Raw genomic sequence first — 24,257 nt, forward strand, 5'->3', positions numbered from 1 at the left:
AAGTAAAAAGTTGTCAGAAAAATAAACTCAAGTACAGATACCTGAAAATTCTACAGTAACTGAGTATTTCTACTTTGTGACTTCGCACCCCTGTTGCTGTTTGGGGTGTGCTTGAATCAGCATGCAGTTCTGAAGCTGCTGGAAAAGCAGAAAAACTGACTTCTGATTGTGAGCTGATGCCGATCCAGGTGCAAACTTGGGTCAGTCCTGATATGATCAATGAGATTGAAAGATTGGATTAAAGCTCTTTTTTAAAATACAACTTTAATTTAAGGAAGGCATGCAAAGTTTTAGTTTCAGACTACGAAAATTTACAATTACAACGCAAGCTAGTCGAGACAAAACACATGTACTGTGATTATTCCCTTCCTTTGCCTTTCAGCACACCCCTTTTCTTTCCATACAAGTCAACCCCCCCTTTTTTTTTTTTTTTTCATTTAATCATCTAAAGTCTTAGTTTCTGAATTTTACCTTTTCACAAGCTGAAAATGTGGTCAACAGAAAAAGCGAGAGCAGCTGTCTTGTTCTTTGGACTCGTTAGAAACTTTACGTAACCCTCGTCTCCTCTGTTTTTAATTGAGCCGGTGTAAGAACACCCTATGACGGGTACTCTGAGACACCCAGGGGTACTGTGGGAGTCTGGGTGCATTCTTCGCTTCTCTTTAAACTAGATATTCACAGACTGATAGACCCTTCTCTGCCAGACAGACTCTTTCAAGGAGTGATAGCACTGCCTTGGGCACTGGTTGGGGGATTTCACCAGCATACATTACAGTTTTTGATGGAGTAAAAAAAGAAAAAAGAAAGGCTTCTTTAAAGGCTTGAATTCGTTAAAATAAAAGGGGAAGAAACAGCACAGAGTACCAGCCTGCTGAGCTTTCTGTGAACGGTTGCACAGATTGTCAGTGTCGGGTTTAGTTTCCTAGATTGGAAATTATGCTGATATTTTTGGACGCTGTCTGACTTAAACCTTTTGAACTTTTTCACATGACCATTAAGTGTTATTAAGTGCTCACAGCGCAATACTGTTGCAATGTTTAGTCCATGTCCCTTTACTGAGGAGAAGCCTGCTAGTGCAGCTAGCAGTGTGACTGGATATTTAACCGTATACGAGACTTGCTCTGAATGAGGAAATGTGTTGTAAAAGGTCTTTTATGTCCAGTGATCTCAATAATTTCTTCAGAATAGAGGTGTTTGTTAAGTGGTGTCAGTCCACAGAGTTTACGGGTTCGATCATCTCCTGTACTGAATGAGGTTCTCACCAAAGTAAAATCTGTTCCTTCTTCTCACACAGGCCTCGATGCAGAGCTGTACTACGTGCGACACGATGTGGTGAACCATTACGCACTTTCCTTCAACATGTCTGTGCCCACTGAGACCAACAGCCTCTACTTCACATGGTACTCCAAGACAAAGGTGAGACTGAGCATGTTCTCAGCACACAGGTCATCTGATCACACATGTGAGGGAAATATTAACGTTTCTTCTCCGTTCCTCGTTTAAAGGTTGACTACCGGCTTGCATTCAGCGTGGAGAACCCCATAGCCCTGAACCCGCCATGGTGCAACATCTCCCTTCAGGGGGAAGTGCCCCGTGTTCCCTCTGGTCTGTCAAATATTCACCTTTAGTCATACTACCTTTAATTTTTAAAGCAAAGTTCTGAAAATCCTGAAACTATGATGGAGTTTTTACGTGTGTGTAATATTTGTGTTTTTGTGTGTGCGTGTGTGTGTGTGTGTGTCCTCCACAGTCTTCAGAGTGGACATCTTATGTTCGGGCAAAGTAGATGAAGAGGCATTTTTAACAATGCAGCTGAATCTGACCATCCATGCCAACAACTACACAGTGCTCAACTTCAAGAGGAGGAAAATGTGCTATAAGAGTAAGAATCTGTTCACCTAAACAAATGTGAGGTTTAAAAAGTCTGTCAGCTCTGAAATTTAATGTGAAAAGCGCCTTATGAAAATAAGTTGGATCACAAATGGGTGCAAAGTTTTGAGCCGGCCCTATGTACTCAGAGGGCTTGTAACAAGGAAAATATTAATAGTATGAAAAGACATTTTTAGCTTTATTAATTATGAAACTCAAAACACAGTAAGAGCTTTGTAGTGAAATTTGATGACATCTGACAATTTTTACTAATATTGAAAAGCAAAATTGTAAATTAAAATTTTAAATCTGATTAAAATAAAATGAAATGGGGTAACTGGAGAACTGCTCGGGGGGGAACGGAAGAACTCTGACCAATCAAATGTTATTAAAAACACCCAGGGCCACTCGAGGTAACATGTAACAAAAGACCTCTGTTTCTGTGCGCTATAGACGATAAAAATTGAACCATCGCGTATCAGCCTGCACCTTCTTCAGGAGCTTCAAAGAACCCAGCAAAGCAATTAATCCTCTTTTATTCTCGCCGTTGTCAGCCTGTAAACAGTAGTATTTGGTATGTTTTCAGTGTCATTTCAGCTAGTCACACACATCACGATTGTTTTTGTAACTTGACACGCACGGTTGGTTGCAGGTTACATCACAAGCTTTACAAATGTGCATTCAGATGTCAAAATGGGCTGTAGACCCTGACTGGTCTGTGGTAACATCACAGCCTGTGTGAAACGCAACCAGTAAAGTGACCACAACACCTTCTGGCCTCTAGGGGCAATGGTGAAGTATGCATAATCCCTTCTAAGGCCATCAGACAGGAACCACAAATTAGAAAGACCTCTTACAGCTCATAGCAGTTTAAAAACACTCTTTCCTTACCAAGGATTGTATAAATGCAGGGGGATAAAAAAAATTAATAAATTAATAAGAAAGGGACATAAAAACATAACAGCAGGGCAGACACGCTCGAGCAGCATTGATTTAGATTAAGAAAGACTACAGATGCACCAAGGTCATAGATCTCTCTTCATGTCATTAGCTTATGTATTTAAAGGCAGTTTACCAGGCGGACATTAACCCTTTAAAGGTCATATCAATAAATGTCACCCTTCTAATTTCATAAAATAAATAAATAAAAATCTGTCATACTGCTGGTTCCCCTACATTATTAACCAAACATTAAAGTTAACAGTAGGGAGATGTGCAGGTTCTTGTGTTCCTCGTTCGCTGCTATTTTCAAACTGCCTGAAGATAATTACATGTGGCCCAGAGGCTTCTTGCCATATGCCCCCGTGGAAACAAATTTATTCCCGTCTTATTTTAAGCAGGAGTCGAATTGGTAGCATGAACAGATTCTTTGTGTGCCCGAGTTGCAGTCATTCCTCCCTGTCGCTGCCTGCAGTGACACCGGAGAGCGCTGAAAATGTTTGTCCGTGTTTGCTGTTTTATGATCGCAACTTGTTGTCAAAATAAGTTAACTGCTCAACTTTTCAAGGGTTTCATCATCAGCCTCTAAACAAGACCAAACTAACAGAGTGAAGAGTTTGTGTTTTGTGTTCTTCTGTTTGGAGCAGAGCTTTTTGTTTAATGTTGAGATAAATGAGCTGCTTTTGGGCTTTATAATAAATTGCACCAAAGATTTAGGAAAAAAAAATTCCCCGTTGTGTAGTAGAGACATGCTTTTTAAAAATTTTTTTAATTTAAACCACATTTTCTGTGTTGCTGTCATGTTGTATGGATAAATTACTTGTCACGCTCAGCTGTTATGTATCACTGTGGTATTGGTCTGAAATGCTTTATCCTTGGAGTTCAGGATATGTGGTGGAAATCCAAGGTCCCATATTTCCTGGGTCCATGTGGTCAAAGAAACTGAAAGTAAAAAATGTTATCTGTTATCATGAGCATTTTTAAACTTCACTGAGTGCTTTTACTTTTCTTCTTTCAGTGTTATATGTTTTGCATTCACACATCACATCACGTCATAGTCTGTTGGTTGTGGATGGAACTTGTTTTTGAGAAGAAGTTTAAATTTCATTTTCTGTTTTTAGGGGAAAAAGTGTTTACAGGCGTGATAGTGTATACAGGTGAACCAGTGAGAAGAAAAGTTGGTTTAAACCACCAGAAGAAATATGGATTGAAGTCAAGTTATATGAATGATTTTTTTTTCTCCTTTGGAGAAAAGCAAAAACACTTGGCTAAAGTTCTCATACCAGCCTTAAAATTAATTAATAATCATCAGGAGCATGGGTTTATAAAAGGCTCTAAAACAGAGGCTGAAATAAGAGGTTACACCAAGCCTATGTTAATAAAGCCAAGTCCGAGCTAGAAGTTAGCATCATTTGAGTATATTTTGATAATTTGATGTTGACTGAAGTTTATGTATTTCTCACTCTCTCTCCCTTTTTTCCCCCCTCCACAAACAGGAATCGATTCTGAAAAGATCCCCATTCCTCTCAACAATAACTCTCTCCCTCGACCTGACTGTAAGTAAACTTTCCACCTTCTCCCCCTCTTCCTGCTGCATGTATTGTTCACAGGTGGCATCAGCCTAGTGAGACAGATGTTAAATTACTATGAAGTCAGCTGTATAGGAGGCTTCAGTAGTCGGTCTTCATTAGGAAAAAAGAAAATGAATCGAGGGCTAAAGAGAAGGATTCATTGTGCTATTGAAGACCACTCTGTCAGCTCCCACCCACCCCTCAGAGTTGGAGTGGTTGTTCTCATCTATTCAGACTTGTGTGAGCCTCCCTGAAGCAAAGCACCATTAGTGGGTCGTCTCCCTTCTGCTTGGGTAGGCCCGAGGAACCCGGGGCCCTCTGAGGCTTTTAGAGAGGTGATGAGAACAGCTCTCAGATGCTGGATCCCGGGCACAGTCACCGCTTTTCCAGGTCTCCATTAACTCTTGAGTGGAGCCCGAGGTGCTCTAATACTTTCTTTTCCATGTGTGCCTTTTTTCATCCGGTGGCCTTGCATCATATTTTTGCATCATGCGATGATGGATGGATTTTTTATGCTGTAATCCCCCCCCTTTTTTCCCCCTCATTTTTCAGAGTGGCTTATTTGCCTGATTCTTAATGTGTGACATTTTTGTGTCATCAGTAGATGGTGTTACCGCTCCCACCACCTCCACCCAGGTGTTCTATATAAGCGTGAGTGTCTGCTGCATTGTCATCTTCCTCGTGGCCATCATTCTGGCCATCCTACACCTGCACAGCATGAAGAGAGTGGAGATGGAGGACAGGTATGGTTCTTTTGCTTGTTCTGCTTCCAAAGCAATCTTACACCCTGATACATGAGTGACCTCTTCCTGTAATCTCCACTTTAGAAGAAGCTTGCACAGGTTATCAATGTGAAATTAGATCAGCACATTCAGATAGGGTTTGCCATTGGGGCAGTCAGAAATTTTAACAAGCTAACACACTTATCATGTTAGACATTTTTAAATTCAATTCTGAATTTAAAATCATTCTCCTCCCAAACAAAATCTTCAATAAAAGGGCCACGTCATATCTTAAAGACCTCTTAAAGGATTCAGGAGACGGACACCTTCTCTACTTTCAAGACTCAAAAGTACTTAAAAGGCTTCAAACTTTCTTTTTAAATAAAGCTCATAGTTGGGGCTAAATTGGGTCACCCTGAACCATCTCTGAGTTATTCTACAATAGGCTTATGTGGATGTTTCACATAATGCACTGAACATTAATTCTTGTCCTCACTCTCTGTGTGTTTATACACCACTACTGAATTTAATCAGTAGTAATTATTAGTATTTATTATAGAACTCTCCCAAAAATGTGTCTTTTGTCTTCCTCCTCCTCACCCTCATTAGTCACAGCAGATGGCCGCCCCTTCCTGATCATGGTTCTGCTGCAGGTGTCTTCCTGTTAAAAGGGAGTTTTTCTTTCTCACTGTCACCAAATAGGGTCTTACACTATAAAGACAGTCACTTGAGCCATGTGACTGTCAATTAAAACTATGACCTGACTGACTGAAAGAAAATGACTATCCTGTGCTTTACATTTTTTTTAACTATGCATATATCCTGCTGTACTTCCAGGGTCATCACTTGTTAACGGACGGAGGATGTTTATCAAGGACTGTTTGTTTTTGTTTTTTTTTTACTTATAATATACTACTCTGTGTCTTTCAGTGTGAGTGACAGTGGAAGCTCACAGGGCCTTTCTCAGCCGTCCACCCAGACCACGCAGTACCTGAGGGCTGACACTCCAAACAACGCCGCCCCTGTTACCAGTAAGATTTTACCTCCCGTACACCACACCCTTCAGGCTCGTATGTCACAAGATGAAACATCTGTTCAAGTTTCATTAAAAAAAAAAAACCAACAACAAGTGATTCAGTTTTCCACATATTTTCTTCTCTTGCTCGGGTTTCTCCAAACATGGATGCTTCTCCAAATGCAGTAATTGGCTGTGAATGACTCAGTTAGCTTAACTGGTATCATATGATTGTAATGAAGCAAACAGTTCCCGCAGTAATGCTATCTTCTTTCTTGTTGTTGTTGCTCCTCTCCTTGTGACCTGTTACTGTGGGAATAATGTGTAAATGTCCTCACCATGTGCTTTGTGTCAGACAGCAGTAAGAGGAGAAAAACGGGCCTGTTTTAGTGGTTGGCACATTGTAAACGCAGACGTGGGGAGAACAGGCCAAGCATCTAGTGTTTTAAATCAGTTCACAGTTGATAATAAATATATAAAATCTCTTTTTCAGGTGTTGTGAACACTCACAAGACATCCCGAAAGGCTGATTCTGTTCATCCGGACGTAGCGTTGAACAGAATCAACCTTTTGGGATTTAATTACCTGGATGATTGAGCACGCATCAAGACACTCACAAGACAATAATAAACATTAGATGAGTGCGCGTGCTGCTGCAAATTTGTCTGTGAGGCAGTTGGTTGTTTTTCTCCTTTGCTAGAATCAACTCACATTTCTTCTTATCCCATTCAGATAAAATGATGGGATAACTAGTTTTCAGATTTAAAATAATGTGTTCCTAAGATGCATTAAGTACAAAGAAGTCTACAGGTCGTCATCAGATATTACACATAGGACGATATGTTGTTGCAGGGTGGACATGAAATGATGATGTGCCTCTTTCAGTTTGGTGGGAGAGGTGTGCGTTTGAGGCTGTTTGAGTACCACAGCTGTACACACATCTGTTTTTTGTCAGTAAATGATCCATCGCTGCCCTCTTGTGGATTCAACCCTCATCTCAACCCCACTGCCTTTTCTCCTTGTGTGTCGTAAGCCTTTGTTGCTAAATGTGATTATCTCAACTGAACTGCCTCCCCTCCCTGTTTAACTCCGCCCCTGGTGGATGAGTGTCCTCACCCTAGTGAGCATGCCTGGTTTGATGGATGTTTTGAGCTGAAAGGTTACAGCAAGAGTTACACATCCACTCATTCATTCAGGTCATGTTGTGATTTTGTGTGCTTTCTCCATTAAACCCCTTCTTTCTCACCTTCTCCCACCCGCCACTCCCTCCCTGCCCTTCTCGTCTCGTCTTCAGACAACCACCCTGGTTCTCCACCCATACTCCAGCTTGCTGCCTCCTCCTTCCAAAACCCTGGTGCTCCCCCTCATGAAACCAAAAGTAAGTTTCTGGGACGTTAATTACCTGCTGTGTATTATAGTTAGGATATTGTGAGCAGCAGGATGAAATCAACTCCCTGTTTTTTTGTTGGTTTGTTTTTTCCTTTCATTTCAAGTTTTATATTTGTCTTGGCTACATGTACAGGTCAAAATCTTAAGCTGTACATCTCACCTGCTTTTTAGTGGCATTCTTTGTCACCATATAAAATCATTATTTACAATAGTTTCGACTCAATCAATATCATATTTCATAATCATTTAGTGTTTTATTCAAGGAATCCTGAAGATCCTCTGGTAGATGGTTTTAGGCTGTGAGGTTGACTTTCTCTGTTTTATAATTTTGTATAATTGAATTTATTTGAGTTTTGACTCCCAGTTTAAAGAAATCATAATCAGTGAATATGCAAGTTTTCTCCTCCTCTTACCCTTTTTTCTAAAATTATCTTCTTTAAAATACAACCATGTTTCTGAAAAAGCTGGGATGCAAATTGTTACATTCTGTTTTTATTGACAAATCTCACAAATCCACATTTTACTCGCAATAGAACATAGAAATCATATTAAATGTTTAAACTGAGACATTTTACTAGTTCATGACAAATATTAGCTCAGTTTAGATTTGATCGCAGTAACACACCTTTAAAAAAGTCGGGAGGGAGGAAACGGAAGGCTGGAGAATTAAGTGGTACTAAAAACAAAAAAACAGCTGGTGAAACATTTCGCTGCCAAATAACAGGTCAGTAACATGACTGGGTCTAAAAAGAGCATCTTAGGCTACGTTCACACTGCAGGCGAAAGCGCATGAAATCCAACTTTTTTGACCCTATGCGACCTATATCCGATCATGGTAAGACAGTTTGAACAGCACAAATCTGATATTTTCAAATCCGACCTGGGTCACTTTGTGGTACTGAATCTGAAACATATCTGATGCTTTAGAAAGCGACTGCTGTTTGAATGGTCATGTCGCATTAAATCCGTCTTTTACGTCACTGTCACAAGACAGACGCCAGTTATCAGCGCCGGAGAAGACAAACGAGAAAGCATGGCGGCCATTGCTAAAGGACGGGCTCTCTTTTTTCTCAGTGTCCTTCTTTCTCTAATTAATTTGTCAAAATTCTGTCGGCTACGACTGTGCAGAAATTGATAGACTGCTGCAACAACACCTACTAGCTCTGTAGCCGCCATTTTTACTTCCATAAACAGAGCGCGTTGTGTGTGACGTCTTCTTTTGCGCATGTGGGCCGCTTTGAGGGCTATGAACTGTTCACTCTAGAGCATGTTTGCTGTCACATTTTATTTGTAGTGTGAACAACCAGACAAAAAAAATCGGATTTGATCAAAAAATCGGAATTGAGCATTAAGACCTGCAGTGTGAACGTAGCCTTAGAGAGGCAGATTTTCTTAGAAGTGAAGATGGGCAGAGTTTCACCAATCTGCAAAGACCTCCAACTACAAATTTTGAATAGTATTGGAATAGTATACCTCAATATGAAATTGAGAAGGCTGTGACTATTTCTTCGTCATATTCAGTGCATAATGTCATGAAAAGATTCAGAGAATACAGAGAAATGTCTTTGTGCAAAGGACAAGGCTGACAATGAATATTGGATTCCCGTGATCTGCAAAGAAGTCATCATATAAACATGATGCAGAAATGCACAATTCAGCAAAAATGATGCTGAACCGCATACTGCAGTCTGGGTGCCACACTGGCTGTCTGTAGTCCAGCTCTTTCACCAACTGAAAACATTTGGAGCATTGAAGATCAAAGCAGATCCAGGACTGCTGAGCAGCCAGAATCCTCTAAGAATGGAAGAACATTCCTCTCCCAAAAGTCTGGCAGCTGCTCTCCTCAGCACCCAGACAGTTACAGACTGTTGTTAAGTCATAAACATGGCCCTGTCCAAACTTTTTTTTAAGACCTTCATCAAATTCGAATTGATGTTTTTCCCTTGAAATGGTACATTTTCTCAGTTTGTGAAGTTTGGGTCTGTGAGATTTGTAAGTCATTGCTTTCTGTTTTTATGTCCATTTTCCAGCATTTTTTTTTTTTTTTTTTTAAATTTGGGTTGTAAAAAAACTAACAAAAAAAGAACAGGGTTTTGGCAAATCTGGAATCATTTCCTTATGGTTAAGAACACTGTGGGATACTTTGATCTGGTATTGGGTTTTCTTGAACTGAAACAAGAACCAAAATGAAATAGATCCGTGAAACTCCTTAAGTCTAAATAAAACACATAAACATAATTAGAATTTTAAGAAAAACGCAATAAAATTAAAAATTGCCTGAGAAGTCGGGCTCGGAGTACTAGGATTGATTGTGTGCAGTTGCCTCAGTCCCAACCACGTTCTGGTTTACATTGTTGAGATAATCACTGCTCATAGTTTGACCTGTAGGGGGCAGCATTGCTCTGCACCATGATAGTTTTTGCCACACTGTGACAGTAGAGCTTTAAGAAGAGGCATTTATGGCATATTTCTCCACGTCTAAATGTTTTGACATTTAAGATCCTGTTTTCACTTCCTCCACCGTGCTCCTCCTGTGTTAGTGTTGGTGATGGATCAGCCCAAAACCTACACAGGAGGAGGGTGTTGAGGATATCAAGGGAGTCAGGACCACAGAAATGTATTCTGTGGACAGTAGCGGTTTTTGATACGGGCGACACGGGCAGTTGCCCGGGGCGGCATCGTGGTGGGGGGAGGCATCACGGGCATCGGCAAAAAAAATAAATAAAAATTGCTCGTACTCATGCTGCCCCGACGTCATGCCAGCGCATATTGGGAATGTCATAGGCACCGATCGGTTTTCTGCCGCCCATTTGCTGGGAGTAAGGGCGCCCTCCGTTTGTGAGGTGCGCCTGCTGCCTGCGGCACAGGGAGGAGAGGGCGGGGCGGCGGGGGATTCTCTGGCTGGATGGAGCAGCATTTAATAACCAACCCGCAAAATAAAACAAAAACAAACCAACAAACACGAAAACACCAGACATCATGATACAGACTTATAATTTGCACCGATGTTTTTTCGAAATTCTATGTGCGAAAAGTGAGCGTGAGAGCCCTCAGTGCGCCTGCTTGCTGCTGAAGTGAAAGTAAACTTTATTGTCATCTCTGCTACCAGACAGCTACATACAGTCCAGTATATAGAGAGACGAGACGACGAGGCTCCAGTTACAGCAGTGCAAGTAAACAAACAATATATATAAGAAGAGTAAGAAAATAAATCTACACTTTAGGACTAGGGGTAAAGGGATCAATAACAATTTAAAATTTACAGTTTGATTATTTAAAGTCTCACAAATAACCCGTCGAAAGGGGAGGAGCCCTGTCTGCTTCCAAATAGAGCACATTTCATTTATAATGTTGTAAATCCAAACCCATTATGTATTCATGATTCATGAATCCTGGGTTGTGCGAAATCCCAGAAATAAACCCTAGACAAAGTGAATCTGTGAACTAAGGTGTAGGTCTATTAGGTTATGTTGTGGTGATCCTCGGGTTGGGGGATGGGTGTTCATACTGGAGTGCAAAATTAAAACCAATGGTAGATGGACAAGAAAAGTTCAAAACCATCAGGGGCTCAGTTTAGAAAAAAGAGAAAAGAAGAGGAGGAGAAACGAGCAAAAGTTATAGGTAAGCAGATGTGTCATTGGATAATGGCAGGTCATCCTGAAACAATCAGAATCAGAATACTTTATTAATCCCTAAGGAAATTATGTGGGTTACAGTTGCTCCAAGAAGAAATGGTAAAAATAGCAAGAGTAACAGACTAAACTCCAAACAATACATTATGTTACAGATTTTAATATTAATTAGTCAGTGTCAATTGTTGATTTGTCCTGTTCTCATTGTATGACGAATTATGATGGCTGTTTGGTAGCCGTTTGCATACTATGCATACTCCCTCTCTCTTCATATGTGTGTGTGTATGTTTCTCTGGTGAAATTCAGTATGGTTCCGACAACAGTTTTATGTTAATGTACAATCCTTAGTGTGTGTGTGGGGGGGGGGGGCGCGGCGCCGGAGGGAGTGTTCGCCCAGGGCGCCAAACAGGCTAGGACCGCCACTGTCTGTGGACATGATCATCCTGACTCCATGAGAGGAGATCTTGCATGGGGCTCCAGACTGAGGGTGCTTGATGGTCGTTTTATATTTTCCACTATTTTTAAGTAATCACACCCTACAGTTATCACCTCCTCACCAAGCTTTTGGCTGACAGTCTGGTAGCGCATTCCAGCATTGTGCAGGTTTACAGTCCTGACATCCTATGCCAGCATCTTTGGTCTTGCCCGTAGTGGTGGAGAGGCTGGAATGGAAGAAACTGATTCTGTTGACACATGTGCTTTATACACATGACGAGTTTAGATCAGGGGTCATTGATTCTTGTTGACTCTGGTTCAGATCTTTTTCTTTCTACAGGAAGAGCTCTTTGGTTTCTAAGTGCCTCTTTAGCTAGCATTTGTTAACTGTTGTGTTTGTTTATGTGTGTGCGTAATCTAAAGGAACTTTATGACTTCAACTCTCGCCTCTGAAAACCAGCAGTTAATAACAGCAAGTACGTGGGGAGGTTATGTAATAGATGTGCTGTAACACAGGACTTTGCATGAAGTTGCTGTGATGCAACATGTGCAGGGTACTGTACATGTGTGGCTTTTTCCTGGAAGTGCTGTCATTTCTTTTCTTTGAGTCTACATATTTTAGAAGAAATATGACACTTTTGATCTGAAGCAGAAGCTCCCAGGTTGTTTTTGTGTGCTAATCCAGGTTTAAAAAATGTGTCAGTCATTTGGTAAGAGGTTTGTTTAGATTTGGATTATGTGTGCCTTTTAACCCTCAAGCGACATAGATAAAAAGTGAGTAAAATGACAAAGTGGAATCATTTATGACAGGATTACTTTTTCTAATTTGTGTTTGTCATTTCCTTTGCTGTTTCATCTCCAGCAGAAATGTTCCGTCATTAATTATGATTTTCAGGGTTTGGGTTTTTTGTTTGTTTGTTTGTTTTTTGGATGTTTAAACAAAGATCATCTCTTACTTCTTATAAAACAAATTTTACTTTGTTTCTGTAGTAGTAGTATTATTAGTAGAAAGAAAATATGTATTGCAGTTGGATCGTTTTATTTTACCATTGTGAATCCATTTCACCTGCTTTTGTGCAAATCGACGTGAAAACGGGAGAAGCCACTGCAAGACGACCCTCAAAAAAAACAAGAAAGGAATGGTTTTAGCACATAGTGGGCACAAACTGCTGCTCCCTCTGGTCTGATTTCACAGAAGCAATGAAAAAAACAAAAACAAGGTGCCTGCAGACCATTCAAGTTGCACAGGTTGTGCAACTCCTCCAGGATGCCAAACATGTATATGCAGATAAGAGAGTTTGCTGCGTCTCGCATCGCAGTGTGGCAAGAGTGGAAGGGATACCAGCACACAGGCTGTTGCGTGAGGAGAAGACTGTCAACCCAGCAGCAGGACCTGCATACATCATGTTGTAGCATCAAATTATTTTGGTGATTGTGTACTTTGATCAACGAGAAATTACAGTGAAGACATCATATTCAAGCTGTTATTCATCCTTTGGTACTTTGATGCTTCTGCAAACGAAATTAAGACCACAGGTGTCAAATATGTGGCCCAGGGGCCAAAACTGGCCCTCCAGTAGGCTCCACAAAGTATGCAAGTTACAGTAAATTAACTGTTTGTTTGTTAAATAAAATACACTGCTAGTCTGGGTATATTAGTGCAATTTAAGTATTTGTGCAAAGCAGATGCCTAGACAGATTGTTTAATTAATGGTTGATGTTTGGATACAAAAATGTCACATTTTAAGATTTTTTGGGGGGGACATCTTTAGACATTTCTTAGGACATCTCAGGCTGTTCAACACTGATTTTCAGAATGTACTAATATTTCTTCTATTTCTTTAAAAAAAATAAAAAATTTCAGGTCTAATTAGGAATGTGTTTACAGCCTATTTAATTGGCTGTAAAAACAAACAAACTTTGCATTAACTTGTCACATTCATGGCCTTTAAAAAGTTGTTGGAGAAGACAAACTGAACTAAAATGTCACAGCAGCACATAATGCATACACAGCAGGTTTCATGAATTAATGAAATGTGTTCATTTATTTATTTTTTTTTGTGTGTCTTTGCAGGTTACCCATCTCTGCGCATAGAGAAGAATGACCTGAGGAGTGTGACTCTGATGGAGGCCAAAGCTAAAGTTAAAGATATTGCAATCTCAAGGGAGCGAGTCACACTACGAGACGTCTTACATGAAGGTATTTCTCTTCCCAGTATTTTGGGCCTATGCCCTGGTGTTTTGCCTTTTAGCGACATTTCCAGGGAGACTTGAGTCATTTGTGTGATCTAGTCTGTATACGCATGAAATGAAACAGATTTTAAGGAGCTTCGGTCCTGCAGTCATGAATAATCTTGTTATGCTTCATCCAGCATCGAACGTTTGTTAATTTAACTTTTCAGCCTGTGTGTTTTTGTCATGTTCTGAGTTTTCTATATAAAGAACATAAACAGAGAGAAAAAGGAAAAGACGAAATGTTGAAAAAAAAAAAAAAATTAATAGTATTAAAATTAGTATTTGAACATTTCTAGTTGAAATATGTCTGGTTCTAAAGGCCTTAGAAATAGTTTATCTGCTGTTGGCAGTGAAGTTGTTTGAAAAGATTTTGTGTGGTTGAAGCTTGCCAGGATACATCAGCACACCTTTAGAAACCAGTAGGATTGTAGCAACAGTAGTTACGAATATTCCTGCCACTATCGGGAATAGTCAGGAAGCTTGTTACAAAACTGGACTTTGATGAATTTTAACTATCCGTCTGTGTATTTCCTGCTGCTCAGCTGAATCTGAAAGGTGATATTAACACTTGTTATTGTTTTAAATTTTTATAAGTAGATTTCTCTAAACACGAATAAAATAATGACTTAGAAACATATGAATAACAGAAGCCAAAACACGTTTCATAGACGCAGATAGTCACACTTCACACTAATAGATTATTTAGCAAACTGACTTTGAGGCCTAGCAGACACTAATTGGCTACAGCTGCCTGTGTTGTGAAACCATGCCCTCAGTGTGGGATTTAAATCAGCACTGTAACACTTCTGAAACCCTACACCGTATCTTACACCCTAACCCGACTTGCACCTCCACAGAAGTGTAACTATGTAACATGTTGAGGCAGCCTGCAGCGACTGCCAGCTGGAGGGAAGTGGATCAACTTCGGTTAGTGTTTTGGTGCTGTAGGCACCAAAACACTAACTCTTGTACACGGTGTACAAGAGTGAATGCTGGCAATGATGTTGGCCACTTGCGTTAGGTCAGCACTCATCAGCTTGTTTATTTCTCCTGTAAAGTGAGATCTTTAAACATGGGAGTCCATGGGCATTGACAACATGGTAAAAATGAGGTTAAATACACAATTTGTATATAAATATAATTTGTGGCAAAATTGAAAGTTCAGTGATATAGTTGAAGGATGTCTTTATTAAAGAAAGCAATATTAAAAACATAGTGAACAGAGTTGGGACAAACGAGTTTGTGAGTCTGTCAGAGGCAACTTAAACTCTTTTGATGAGGAATGTAAAGGATCACCCAGGATGGGCTTGGCCTTCTTTAAAGTCCTAACCTTGCACAGGTGAGGAAGGTCACCTCTACCTTGCAGTCTCGTTTCACAGGCATAGAAGTCATAAAGGAATTTAAAAAGATGTTTAAATTACCATCAAAATTATACAAATGTTATTGAGAAATCCCATGTTTATTTGTAGCGTATTGTGAGCATAATAGTGACGATACGCTTCATGAATGTGGTTTATTTTTCCTGCTGTGGAGTACAAGCATGCCTCATCAGATCAATAAAAAGTTGCCAAGAACATCAAAATAGTAAAAGTTCATTTCTGCTGAGGCATATGAGTTTCTAACAGAGAGCCTTAGACACTGAATTTTCTCAATCTTTTTCTCTTTGGCTTCATATCAAAGCTAAATGTCGGGGCTTTGGTTTGGCTCGATCTGTGCTCCTCGCGTTGGAGACTATTCAGCTTTGTCATGGAGTAAAGGTACTGAACAAAACTGTGCTTCGTTTTCTGGATATTGGCCCACACCGGGGCTTAGAGTGAATGATGTAACATTTACCCAAGGGTGCATACAACACAATGGAGAAGAAAAATGTGGGTGTTCTGTTTTTAAATGCTGCTTGACAGCCTTCAGTGGTTTAGTCACTGCTTCTGTTTACAATGTAACAGAAGCACCACTCTTTCTCTGATACACTAGTTTTACTTTAAAGAGGTTGTGTACAATAAAAAGCCTCGTGTCTAAAAGAAATGAAATATTTTACAAAGATTAAAAAAATGTTTCTCCTAGTAACGAATAATAATATGTTTTTAAGAAGTTTTCCAAAGAGCTCATAAAGTAACAAACTGCTAGGACTGGAGAGGAGAACCTTTGAGAGGTTTTGGAGTTTCTTCAGAGAACAGGAACTAGTGGAAAGACAGATGGAGATTACTTGCTGCCTTTATAAACTATTCATGCACTATAGTATTAGATTGTGGGCCTGAAGTTGACTCATGTATGTAAACTTGCAGTAATAACGTAATTGTAAAAACAAACTGGGATTATATTGATCCCAGATGTTTACAGACATTTGTTAAGAGTGTTACCTCTCATTTGGCATTGATCTTACTGAAGCTAGAGTGGATTTGTTGTGATGATCATGTGATGATCATCTTTAGGAAAGATTAACCCCTCAGATGTATAAAAGTAGACATTTGCTAAAAAGGGGGATCCAGTAAGTGGTGCAGAAGGGTGCTCATGATTTTATCAATGATGGATAATAGTTGTACATTGACCTCCACCACAAGATGCAATCAAACATCAGCACAGAATTCCCAGCAAGTGGTGTTGTGCATGCTTTGCACAGCTACCGGTTTAATATCTGGGAAATGTTCTGTCACATTAACGTGTGTGGGATTGCAAAATTTTTTGCTCACAAGCAGTGCAGTTCCTGCTATGAAGTCCTAAAGCCAGGCACAGTCGCGCTGTGGTACAGGAAGTGTGACTACAGCCAACATGTCAAAATTCACACTCTGTTCCCTCTGGTAGCACGTGTAGCACGTTGCCTTCATATGGGAGTCGTGGCCAATCGCACTCTATTCCCATAAGACGCGCCACAGCAAGCCAGAAGTCAGGCAAGTGAAATGAGCAGCTGTTAGAGTGTTATGATACCCATTTCCCTCCGAGGTGACATGATGACTTTGCAAAAGGTTTTTGGTTTGTTTTTTTGGGGGGGGGGGGTTTCACCTAGTTACGCACATAGTTACTCCTGATGAAAATATTGACACAAAATAAAGCAAAAAACTTTACAAGGTTTGGAGCACTGCTCTGCTCTGTTCTGTATTATCAGTTTTCTCCAGAGCCTTCTGCAAGGAAACCCACTTTCTAACTTCTGGTATTCGGCTGACGTGCAAACAAAATGATATGAAATGTATTATTAATAAGATTTGAGTTTAAACAACAAAGACAGAGAAGGTCACGTCTCAGAGGGGTGAACTTGGAGTGGAGTTGTGTTTTTTGGGAGCCAGCAGGTCCCGACAGGCTTGACGAAGAAGGCGGGAGAGAGGCACTAACCCTGTTGTTAAGCTTCGACTTCTTTCCTGTTGAAACACAAGGCATAGTTGGCCCTCAGGCTCAGATATTTTCTAAGTTTATGTTGATGGTTTATGTGCTTAAATGCCATTTTAGCTCAAAAAGTCCTGGAGCTACAGGGTGACAGTTTAGACAAAGGAGATGATGAACATGCTCACTTGGCCTTTCCACATCGTAAGCTTTTCTCAGTTGGTCTGAGTGATGAAAGCTCCTCTGAGCTAGACTGAACTGCTGTTGCTTTGTATCGCCTTAGTGAAAAGCAGCCAAAACTGCCTCATCCCATTTAGCAACAAGGCATTTTAAGCAGAAGCGTGTCTGCCTCTGTTCACTAATCAGCCAGGCATGGTAGCCTCTTAGTGAGGTGACATTTCAATCTTTGAAACAGTCGCCCCTGGCTTTCTTTCTTTTACCCCTTTCCTCTGATTAAAAACCTGCGTTTTGTCTTTGACAGGCACTTTTGGCCGGATCTTCCACGGCGTGCTGCTGGATGAAAAGGACCCCAGTAAGGAGAAGCAGGTCTTTGTGAAGACCGTGAAAGGTATGCTCCCTGTTCCAGCTTAAGTAAACAGATTGTAAAAGAAATGAAAATATTGGCCACTCAGGTTTATCCCTGTCATTCTGTCGATAAGTAACTTTACCCAGTATGTTCAGGGTTATTCAAAGGAATGAGGTTACTGAGGGGGAACACGCTCACATGCACTGTAGTCTGCATATCTGTGTGCACATGCAGCAGATCAGTGGAAATATTTCTTTTCTACCCCCAGGCCAGTACATCGGAGTAATATCATTAGAATATATACCACTGCAATAATATAATCTGATCATTTATTTTTACATTTTTATTTTCTATTGATAAAAGAAAAAACAAAGCACACAAAAAAGTAAATGTAGTAGACTACACCCTTTACCCCATTTAGACTCGTGGCTGCGTGCTGCAGATATGGTAGCAGCAACATGAGTAAAACTGTTAGTAAGGTCAGCCTGCTAGGTGGTAGCAAACTGAGCGGTTTATCTGCATACAGACAGCTTCACTTTTCTCCTTCAGATATCGGTTTGAAGGTGAAGTTATGTTTTGTTTTGTTTTTCCACATTTGAACTTTTTGAACAGGTGCTTTGAAAATCCTATTGAAGGTTGTGCTGCTGTTGTAAAGCTTTTTCGATAAAAACATTTTCTACTGATTCTTGGTTGCTTTTTAATTCACACACAGTCTCCTAAATAAACATAACGGTCCTCATAGATCCTGTTTTTAGTTACATTTTAGTGACATTCTCACACTGCGAGTCCTGCTACCTTCAACTAAAACATTAAAACCACCTTTTTAATATTGGAAGGTGTATTTAATTCCAAGGGTTACACTGGGAGATGAGAATCAGATTAAAGAAGCAGACATGCATAGTTTAGCACCAGGATTTAATTTTATATGAATTGTGATTTAATTTAAGTTTTATCCTTATTAAGTCCTCGACCGGCCTAGAATGAAAGTTTATTAGGCTTTAAAATGGGGAAAAATAATGGTGGTTACTGTTCTACATGATGGCTACCAAACATCTATTTCCCACAAACGGTCGGCTGTGGGACATTTCACGGATGCTTGATCCAATCAGGATCTGGGGAGTTTGGAGGCCAGGTCATTTGGCTTTTATGTGGCCCGGTTAGATTCATTGCCAGTGCTGCGTGGGGTCCTGTGCCATACAATGAAATGTACAGGCTGGTTCTTTGCTACGTTAACTGTTATATAGAAACACAACAGTGGTTGGTCCATTGATTTAAGTTCTTATTTCACTCACTTTCACTCAGTGAAACCAATGTCCAAAGAAAAACTGTTTTAAAGACCTTCAGAAAATTTGGAGAGCTATTGCTCAAAACCACCTTAATAATTTCAGTGAAGTTCCTCTCCTTGGAAGCAAAATACAAATAAAAAATGGCTGTAGACTTTTGCACAGTGTTGTATAACAGCAGATTTGTGGCACACAACGCCCGCATGAGTGAGCGCTGCGATTCCATCACTGAACTGAAACATGATTGTAACACTGAAGATGTGGGCGGGATGACGAATATCTGCTAACTGAAACATAACCAACACGTCAGGGTGCAGTTTGGAGTTGTTTTTTATGCCCTGCGGATGAGCACCGATGATTGTTACCCAACCATTGTCTCTCAGAAACAGTAGGCACTTCACTGCTAGCTTCAGCCGATGACCCTATATGGGTTTCAATCCAATAAACAGACACAAGAATTTGACTCACGCTGCAGGGTTGCATGCCAGCGAAGCAGCTCCCGTACGCAGGACTGTCAGGTTCTTTGTTAGCGGCATGTGTCGGCTTTCTCTGCCAGTTGCCTTTTGACCTCTCTATTCTCTCATGTTTACTCAGTGAGGGGTGGATACCACTCGGCGAACAATGTCTTCATGCCAGTTTTGGCTTTGTTAAACTCTTTACTTCCTCCTCATTCGCCTTTTGGGAAGGGAACAATACTGCTTTCCTTAAGTACTAGACGATGGCAAAGCTGCAAACGCAGATTAAAAACTTGCTCAAGTCCGTTTTCCCCTGAAGTTTCCCACTACAAATGACTGCTGGCAGAGAAACTGCAATGAAATGATAAAAATCAAACGCCACATGGCACCAACAGACGCTCATTGCTCCAAGTTTGTTGTTTTTCATTTAAATGTTTAGTTTTTTTTTGTCCAATAAAATTTTTCAGATCATGCTTCTGAGGTGCAGGTGACGATGATGTTGACTGAAAGCTGCAAACTTCGTGGCCTTCATCACAGGTAAATCTTGCCACATATACACATAGCTGGGCCTTTAGAGAATATTAAATATTCAGGCATCCTGTTGATGCACATGAGGGAAAAAAAAGACTCTATTGTTCGGCATCATATAAGGAATCATAGCTGCGGTCATACAGTTACCGTCCCATCAGAGTTTTTCATAATTTTTTTAATTACAGTTTCTTTAGAAATGCGAGTTTATTTTGAAAGCCAAAAGAAATGTCACAACACCAACATGGTTTGTGTCTTACGTCACCGGTTGGATGTCTTGTTAACACTTGAGCATAGCATGCCAGCCCAGTTTCTGTGGTCGTCTCTTAAAAGACTCAATTTAAACATTGATGAAAGAACACCACATGTTTGCAAACAGGGCTGATACCTTAACAAGGAGTGTGAATCGAAGTCAGTCTTTGTGACATTTGTAATCAAATCTATTATCTGAAAGGCTCTGAATTTATTCAAAGGAGACCTTTTCTTTTTTGTTTTCTTGAACATACTGATAAAATGGTGGATGTTCCTATTGAAGATTGGCAAACAGGGTATCTGGGTATCTGATATATGTGATTTTTATGTTCTTGACACAGTTTTATGGCCCAAACGTCAGCATGGATTTTTTTTAGGGAATGGCCATTTGTGAAATCAATTTGTTGTTAGCTTTGTGTTTTGTCTTAAGACTTCATGAAAATTTAAAAAATTCAAAAATAAAATTGTTCTTCAAATATATCTTCTCCCAGTAGTGGATGTTCAGCTCAAACTTGACCCATTTCATATAAAAGCCAAAAGCTAAACACTCGATTCCAGTTTTTCCCCACTTTATGGCATCAGTGAAGGCACAAACCCCTCATGTAATCATCTTACAGAAGCCCCAACGACCAAAGGTTTTGCTCAAGAGAAGCGGCCATTTAGAAGGTTTGTTTAACAAGAGGGGTTAGATCCCTAAACCGTCTTTTTCTTTCAGACAGAGCATGGACTGCAGCAAGGCCCAGTGAAGATGAACAAGGATTATTTTTGAATTAATATACGAAATATTATTTTTTAATATTATATGAAAGTAGTGGCTAAGAATAAATACGTGGAACAGGAAATTAGCAGAACAGGTGCAATTCCAGGTCAAAGCAGCATTTCTTCGGCAGATTTTACCCGAAATTTACAGCAGCCTTACAGCAGTGTACTTATGTGGAAAAGATTGTCGTCACGATGTCCCACGCCTTCCTCTTTCCTCTGCATGACATCAGCTCAGTCATATTTGCTGACAGTTCCTCTTTGGTGGTTTGGATGATAATATCCTTTAGTCCTCCTTTAATGTGCAGTAAACTTGTACATGAGCAGAAATGATGATCTGGTACACTCAGGTCCTGTTTCCTCAGTTGGTTGTTTTCTCTTTTCTTTTAAGAAATCTGCTTCCCATAAGCCACGTGTGCACAGAGGATGGAGAGAAGCCCATGGTGCTGCTGCCTTTCATGGCTTGGGGTAATCTGAAGCAGTTCCTGCGGCAGTGCAAGTTAGCTGAGGCTAACAACCCACAGGTGAGGCTTCAGCTCAGCAGACAAACTATAATCAAAAGCAATATTAAACCACCCCCCCCACCATTAAAAGTCATGTTCTCAGCCATGCCTGGATCTCTTCGGGCACATCTGTCTTGTTTTGACCGTTCCAACCACCTGCTCCGTACTACTCAAGCAACTTTTGTCTCAAACCAAATGTGGGACAAAATTTGGAGGGTCATGTCTGGTAATGAGTGCTTGGTTTTCAGCTATGACCAAGCTGTATTCAGGCAGTGTGTAATAGCACTGACATTACAACTTTGGAAACATAAGTGTGCGAGTGGGTCTGTCTTTACTGGCACTTTTGCAGTAATATTAATATAAATAATAGCTTTATTTATATAGCATCTGAAAGAAATATTTTGACATACAAGCAAAATAAGGATGTTAAATTCAAAGCTGCATATCAGAGCCAAAAAATAAAACTGAATAAATTTATGGAACAATTAAAAAAACAGGAAAATATTTCATTAAGGAAAACCCTGCATTGTCAGCGGTTATAATGGGAAAAGTACATAAAAGAATTAAAGGGAAAAAAACAGATGCATAAATACACATTTTTAAAAATATGCGACTTGAAGGCAGTTGCAAGCTGCTTTTTCTTCAGGCAGGACGTTTCGAAGCGAAGGGATCCTGACAGCAAAAGTAAGTGATACGTCAATGCAGCATGTAGAGACTCGCAGCTAACACTGAGGAAAAAACCTCCATGATCACCTTAAACCAGGGGTGGGCACCGAGGGCCGGTGTCCCTGCAGGTTTTACATGTGTCCTCGAACCAACACAGCTGATTTAAATGGCTAAATTATCTCCTCAACATGTCCTGATGTTCTCCAGAGGCCTGGTAACGAACTAATCATGTGATTCAGGTGTGTTGACCCAAGGTGAGATCTAAAACCTGCAGGGACACCGGCCCTCGGGGCCTGGAATTGCCCACCCCTGCCTTAAACCGTTTTACCAGTAGCACCAATTCTGCTTGATTTGACTATTCAGTGTTAGGGCTTTTCATTAGGCTCTAGAACCTGTTACCAGGTGCTTTTAGTACCTACTCTGTTCAGGTTCTAAGCAAGCTGAGTCGAGCCATGTGACAGCAACAGACTGTTTGCCGCTGATTGGCCAGGGAGGCATTGATTGAGTCATGAAAATGACTCCATGACCAGAATCAGACCTGGCAATGAAGGAAACGAGGAGCAGATACAGTTCAGCAGGAATACCATCGCTTTGATGGCCTCCATTCTGGTGTTATGCCGCAGACAAATGACATCATGTGACTTTATCTCATTTGTAAATGGATGGTTGCTATGGTTAGGCTCACAACATGTGGGGATTAATGAGAGAGAGATGATTTAACTCCTTGACAATGAAAGCACCCCTGACCTAGAGATGACCAAATTCAAGTGGAGACTGTGGATTTATGAACCTGTTCTCAGAGCAGGTTGCGTGTAAAACCATTAGAATAAATGTGTCAGTGTGTGCTTGGTTCCTCTTTAACATTTATTAAGCCATTAAAATAAATCCCCCAGATTGAAAGAGAAGTCAGATTCCATCGTAGTGTCAAGCATGAAAGAACATTTTGTGTTTGCAGCAATCAGCAGCGAGTAACACCTACAGTAATAACTACTGTTTACACTGTTATTAAGAGGTCTGTTGATACAGTGATGAAGCCAGTGCTCAGGGCAGAGGTTTTTAACTCGCTGTGTGGAGACAATCGGGCTTTTGTACAGTTAACCCCAGGGAGGCTTTCATGCGCTTGGAGAAAAGCCACAGCAGATCCAACCAATCAATCAGCTGCAAAATTGAGATGCAGAAAAATGCTTTGCGATCACAAGATGAAGCTTGCCACACATTTACAATAATCAAACGCCTTTTTCAGGCACACATCACCACCTTCCTTCTCGGCAGCTTCAATACGTACCTTTGGCGGCTACGGGAGACAAAGACTTAGTCATTAAGTTGGTGGTGTTGCAATAAACACTGAGCTATAAATCAGCTCTGTATCAGGCCAGCTTGGATGAAACTCGCGGGGAAATGCTCCGAGAGCACAACATTTATTCTGCAAGCGAACATCTGGTTTAAAAGGTGTGACTGTGGAGGGAGGGAGGAGGTTTGGAGCGTTGACCTTGTTCTTAGACATTTTTCTTTCACCGACAGCTGAGATGTATTCTGCACAGTTTGAATGTCTCGTAGCAGCTGCACATGTAGCCGTTTCGCTTGAGCGGTTGACTTAAAGTCTTCTAATCTTTGTTCACTGGTTGCCCAAGTCTTTGTATTTCGGTATAGTCCCAAGCATTAATTTTGCCTGCATCACAGTGTCAACTGCCAGATAAGACAACAAAGTCCATTTCCAGTGTTTATATCCGAGCCGGGGATTGTGCTGAGTAAATCAGACCAGATGCAAGAGAATTCAACCATACACACAATTATTTGGAGCTGTTACTTAAAGAGCTCAGTGTTGTCTTTTCAGCTATCTGGGATGTTTGTTACAGGAGCAGCCTCACTTCGTTAGCGGTCGAGAGTCTTTTCTCTGACACACCTGCTGACTTAGAGCTATTGTCAGTAAGCCCTTCAACAGCTCCACAGACAAAGCAGACTCATTTCTCTAATGCAAGACTCGCTTAAACCTCTGAGGAAAAGAGTTTCTGCGTCACATCAGATCAAATCCTCAGAGCAATGTTAACCCTTAAGCAACCAAACGGCTAAAATGACCAAGTGCGGTCACGTCTAGCTTTTATCTAAGAAAACTGTGTTTCTCATATCTATATTTTTACTTTATCTGTGACTGATATTCTAAAGCTA

At 40.5% G+C, this 24,257-nt stretch overlaps 1 protein-coding gene across 2 annotated transcripts in view; it reads left to right on the forward strand.

The window, feature by feature from the left end:
• Positions 1-24,257, forward strand: part of ryk (receptor like tyrosine kinase) — a 51,450-nt gene that overhangs the window by 15,726 nt on the left and 11,467 nt on the right. The window contains exons 2-12 of one of the 2 annotated variants that reach the window (XM_031730509.2): positions 1,295-1,416; positions 1,506-1,605; positions 1,751-1,882; positions 4,305-4,364; positions 4,981-5,122; positions 6,032-6,132; positions 7,411-7,494; positions 13,647-13,772; positions 17,601-17,687; positions 19,851-19,920; positions 21,314-21,446. In XM_031730509.2, the coding sequence (XP_031586369.1) occupies positions 1,295-1,416; positions 1,506-1,605; positions 1,751-1,882; positions 4,305-4,364; positions 4,981-5,122; positions 6,032-6,132; positions 7,411-7,494; positions 13,647-13,772; positions 17,601-17,687; positions 19,851-19,920; positions 21,314-21,446 (1,157 nt within the window). The remainder of the gene's footprint in view (positions 1-1,294; positions 1,417-1,505; positions 1,606-1,750; positions 1,883-4,304; positions 4,365-4,980; positions 5,123-6,031; positions 6,133-7,410; positions 7,495-13,646; positions 13,773-17,600; positions 17,688-19,850; positions 19,921-21,313; positions 21,447-24,257) is intronic. The other variant, XM_031730510.2, reaches the window with a different exon arrangement.

Source organism: Oreochromis aureus, linkage group 23 (genome assembly GCF_013358895.1).
Source record: "Oreochromis aureus strain Israel breed Guangdong linkage group 23, ZZ_aureus, whole genome shotgun sequence".
Classification (NCBI taxonomy): domain Eukaryota; kingdom Metazoa; phylum Chordata; class Actinopteri; order Cichliformes; family Cichlidae; genus Oreochromis; species Oreochromis aureus.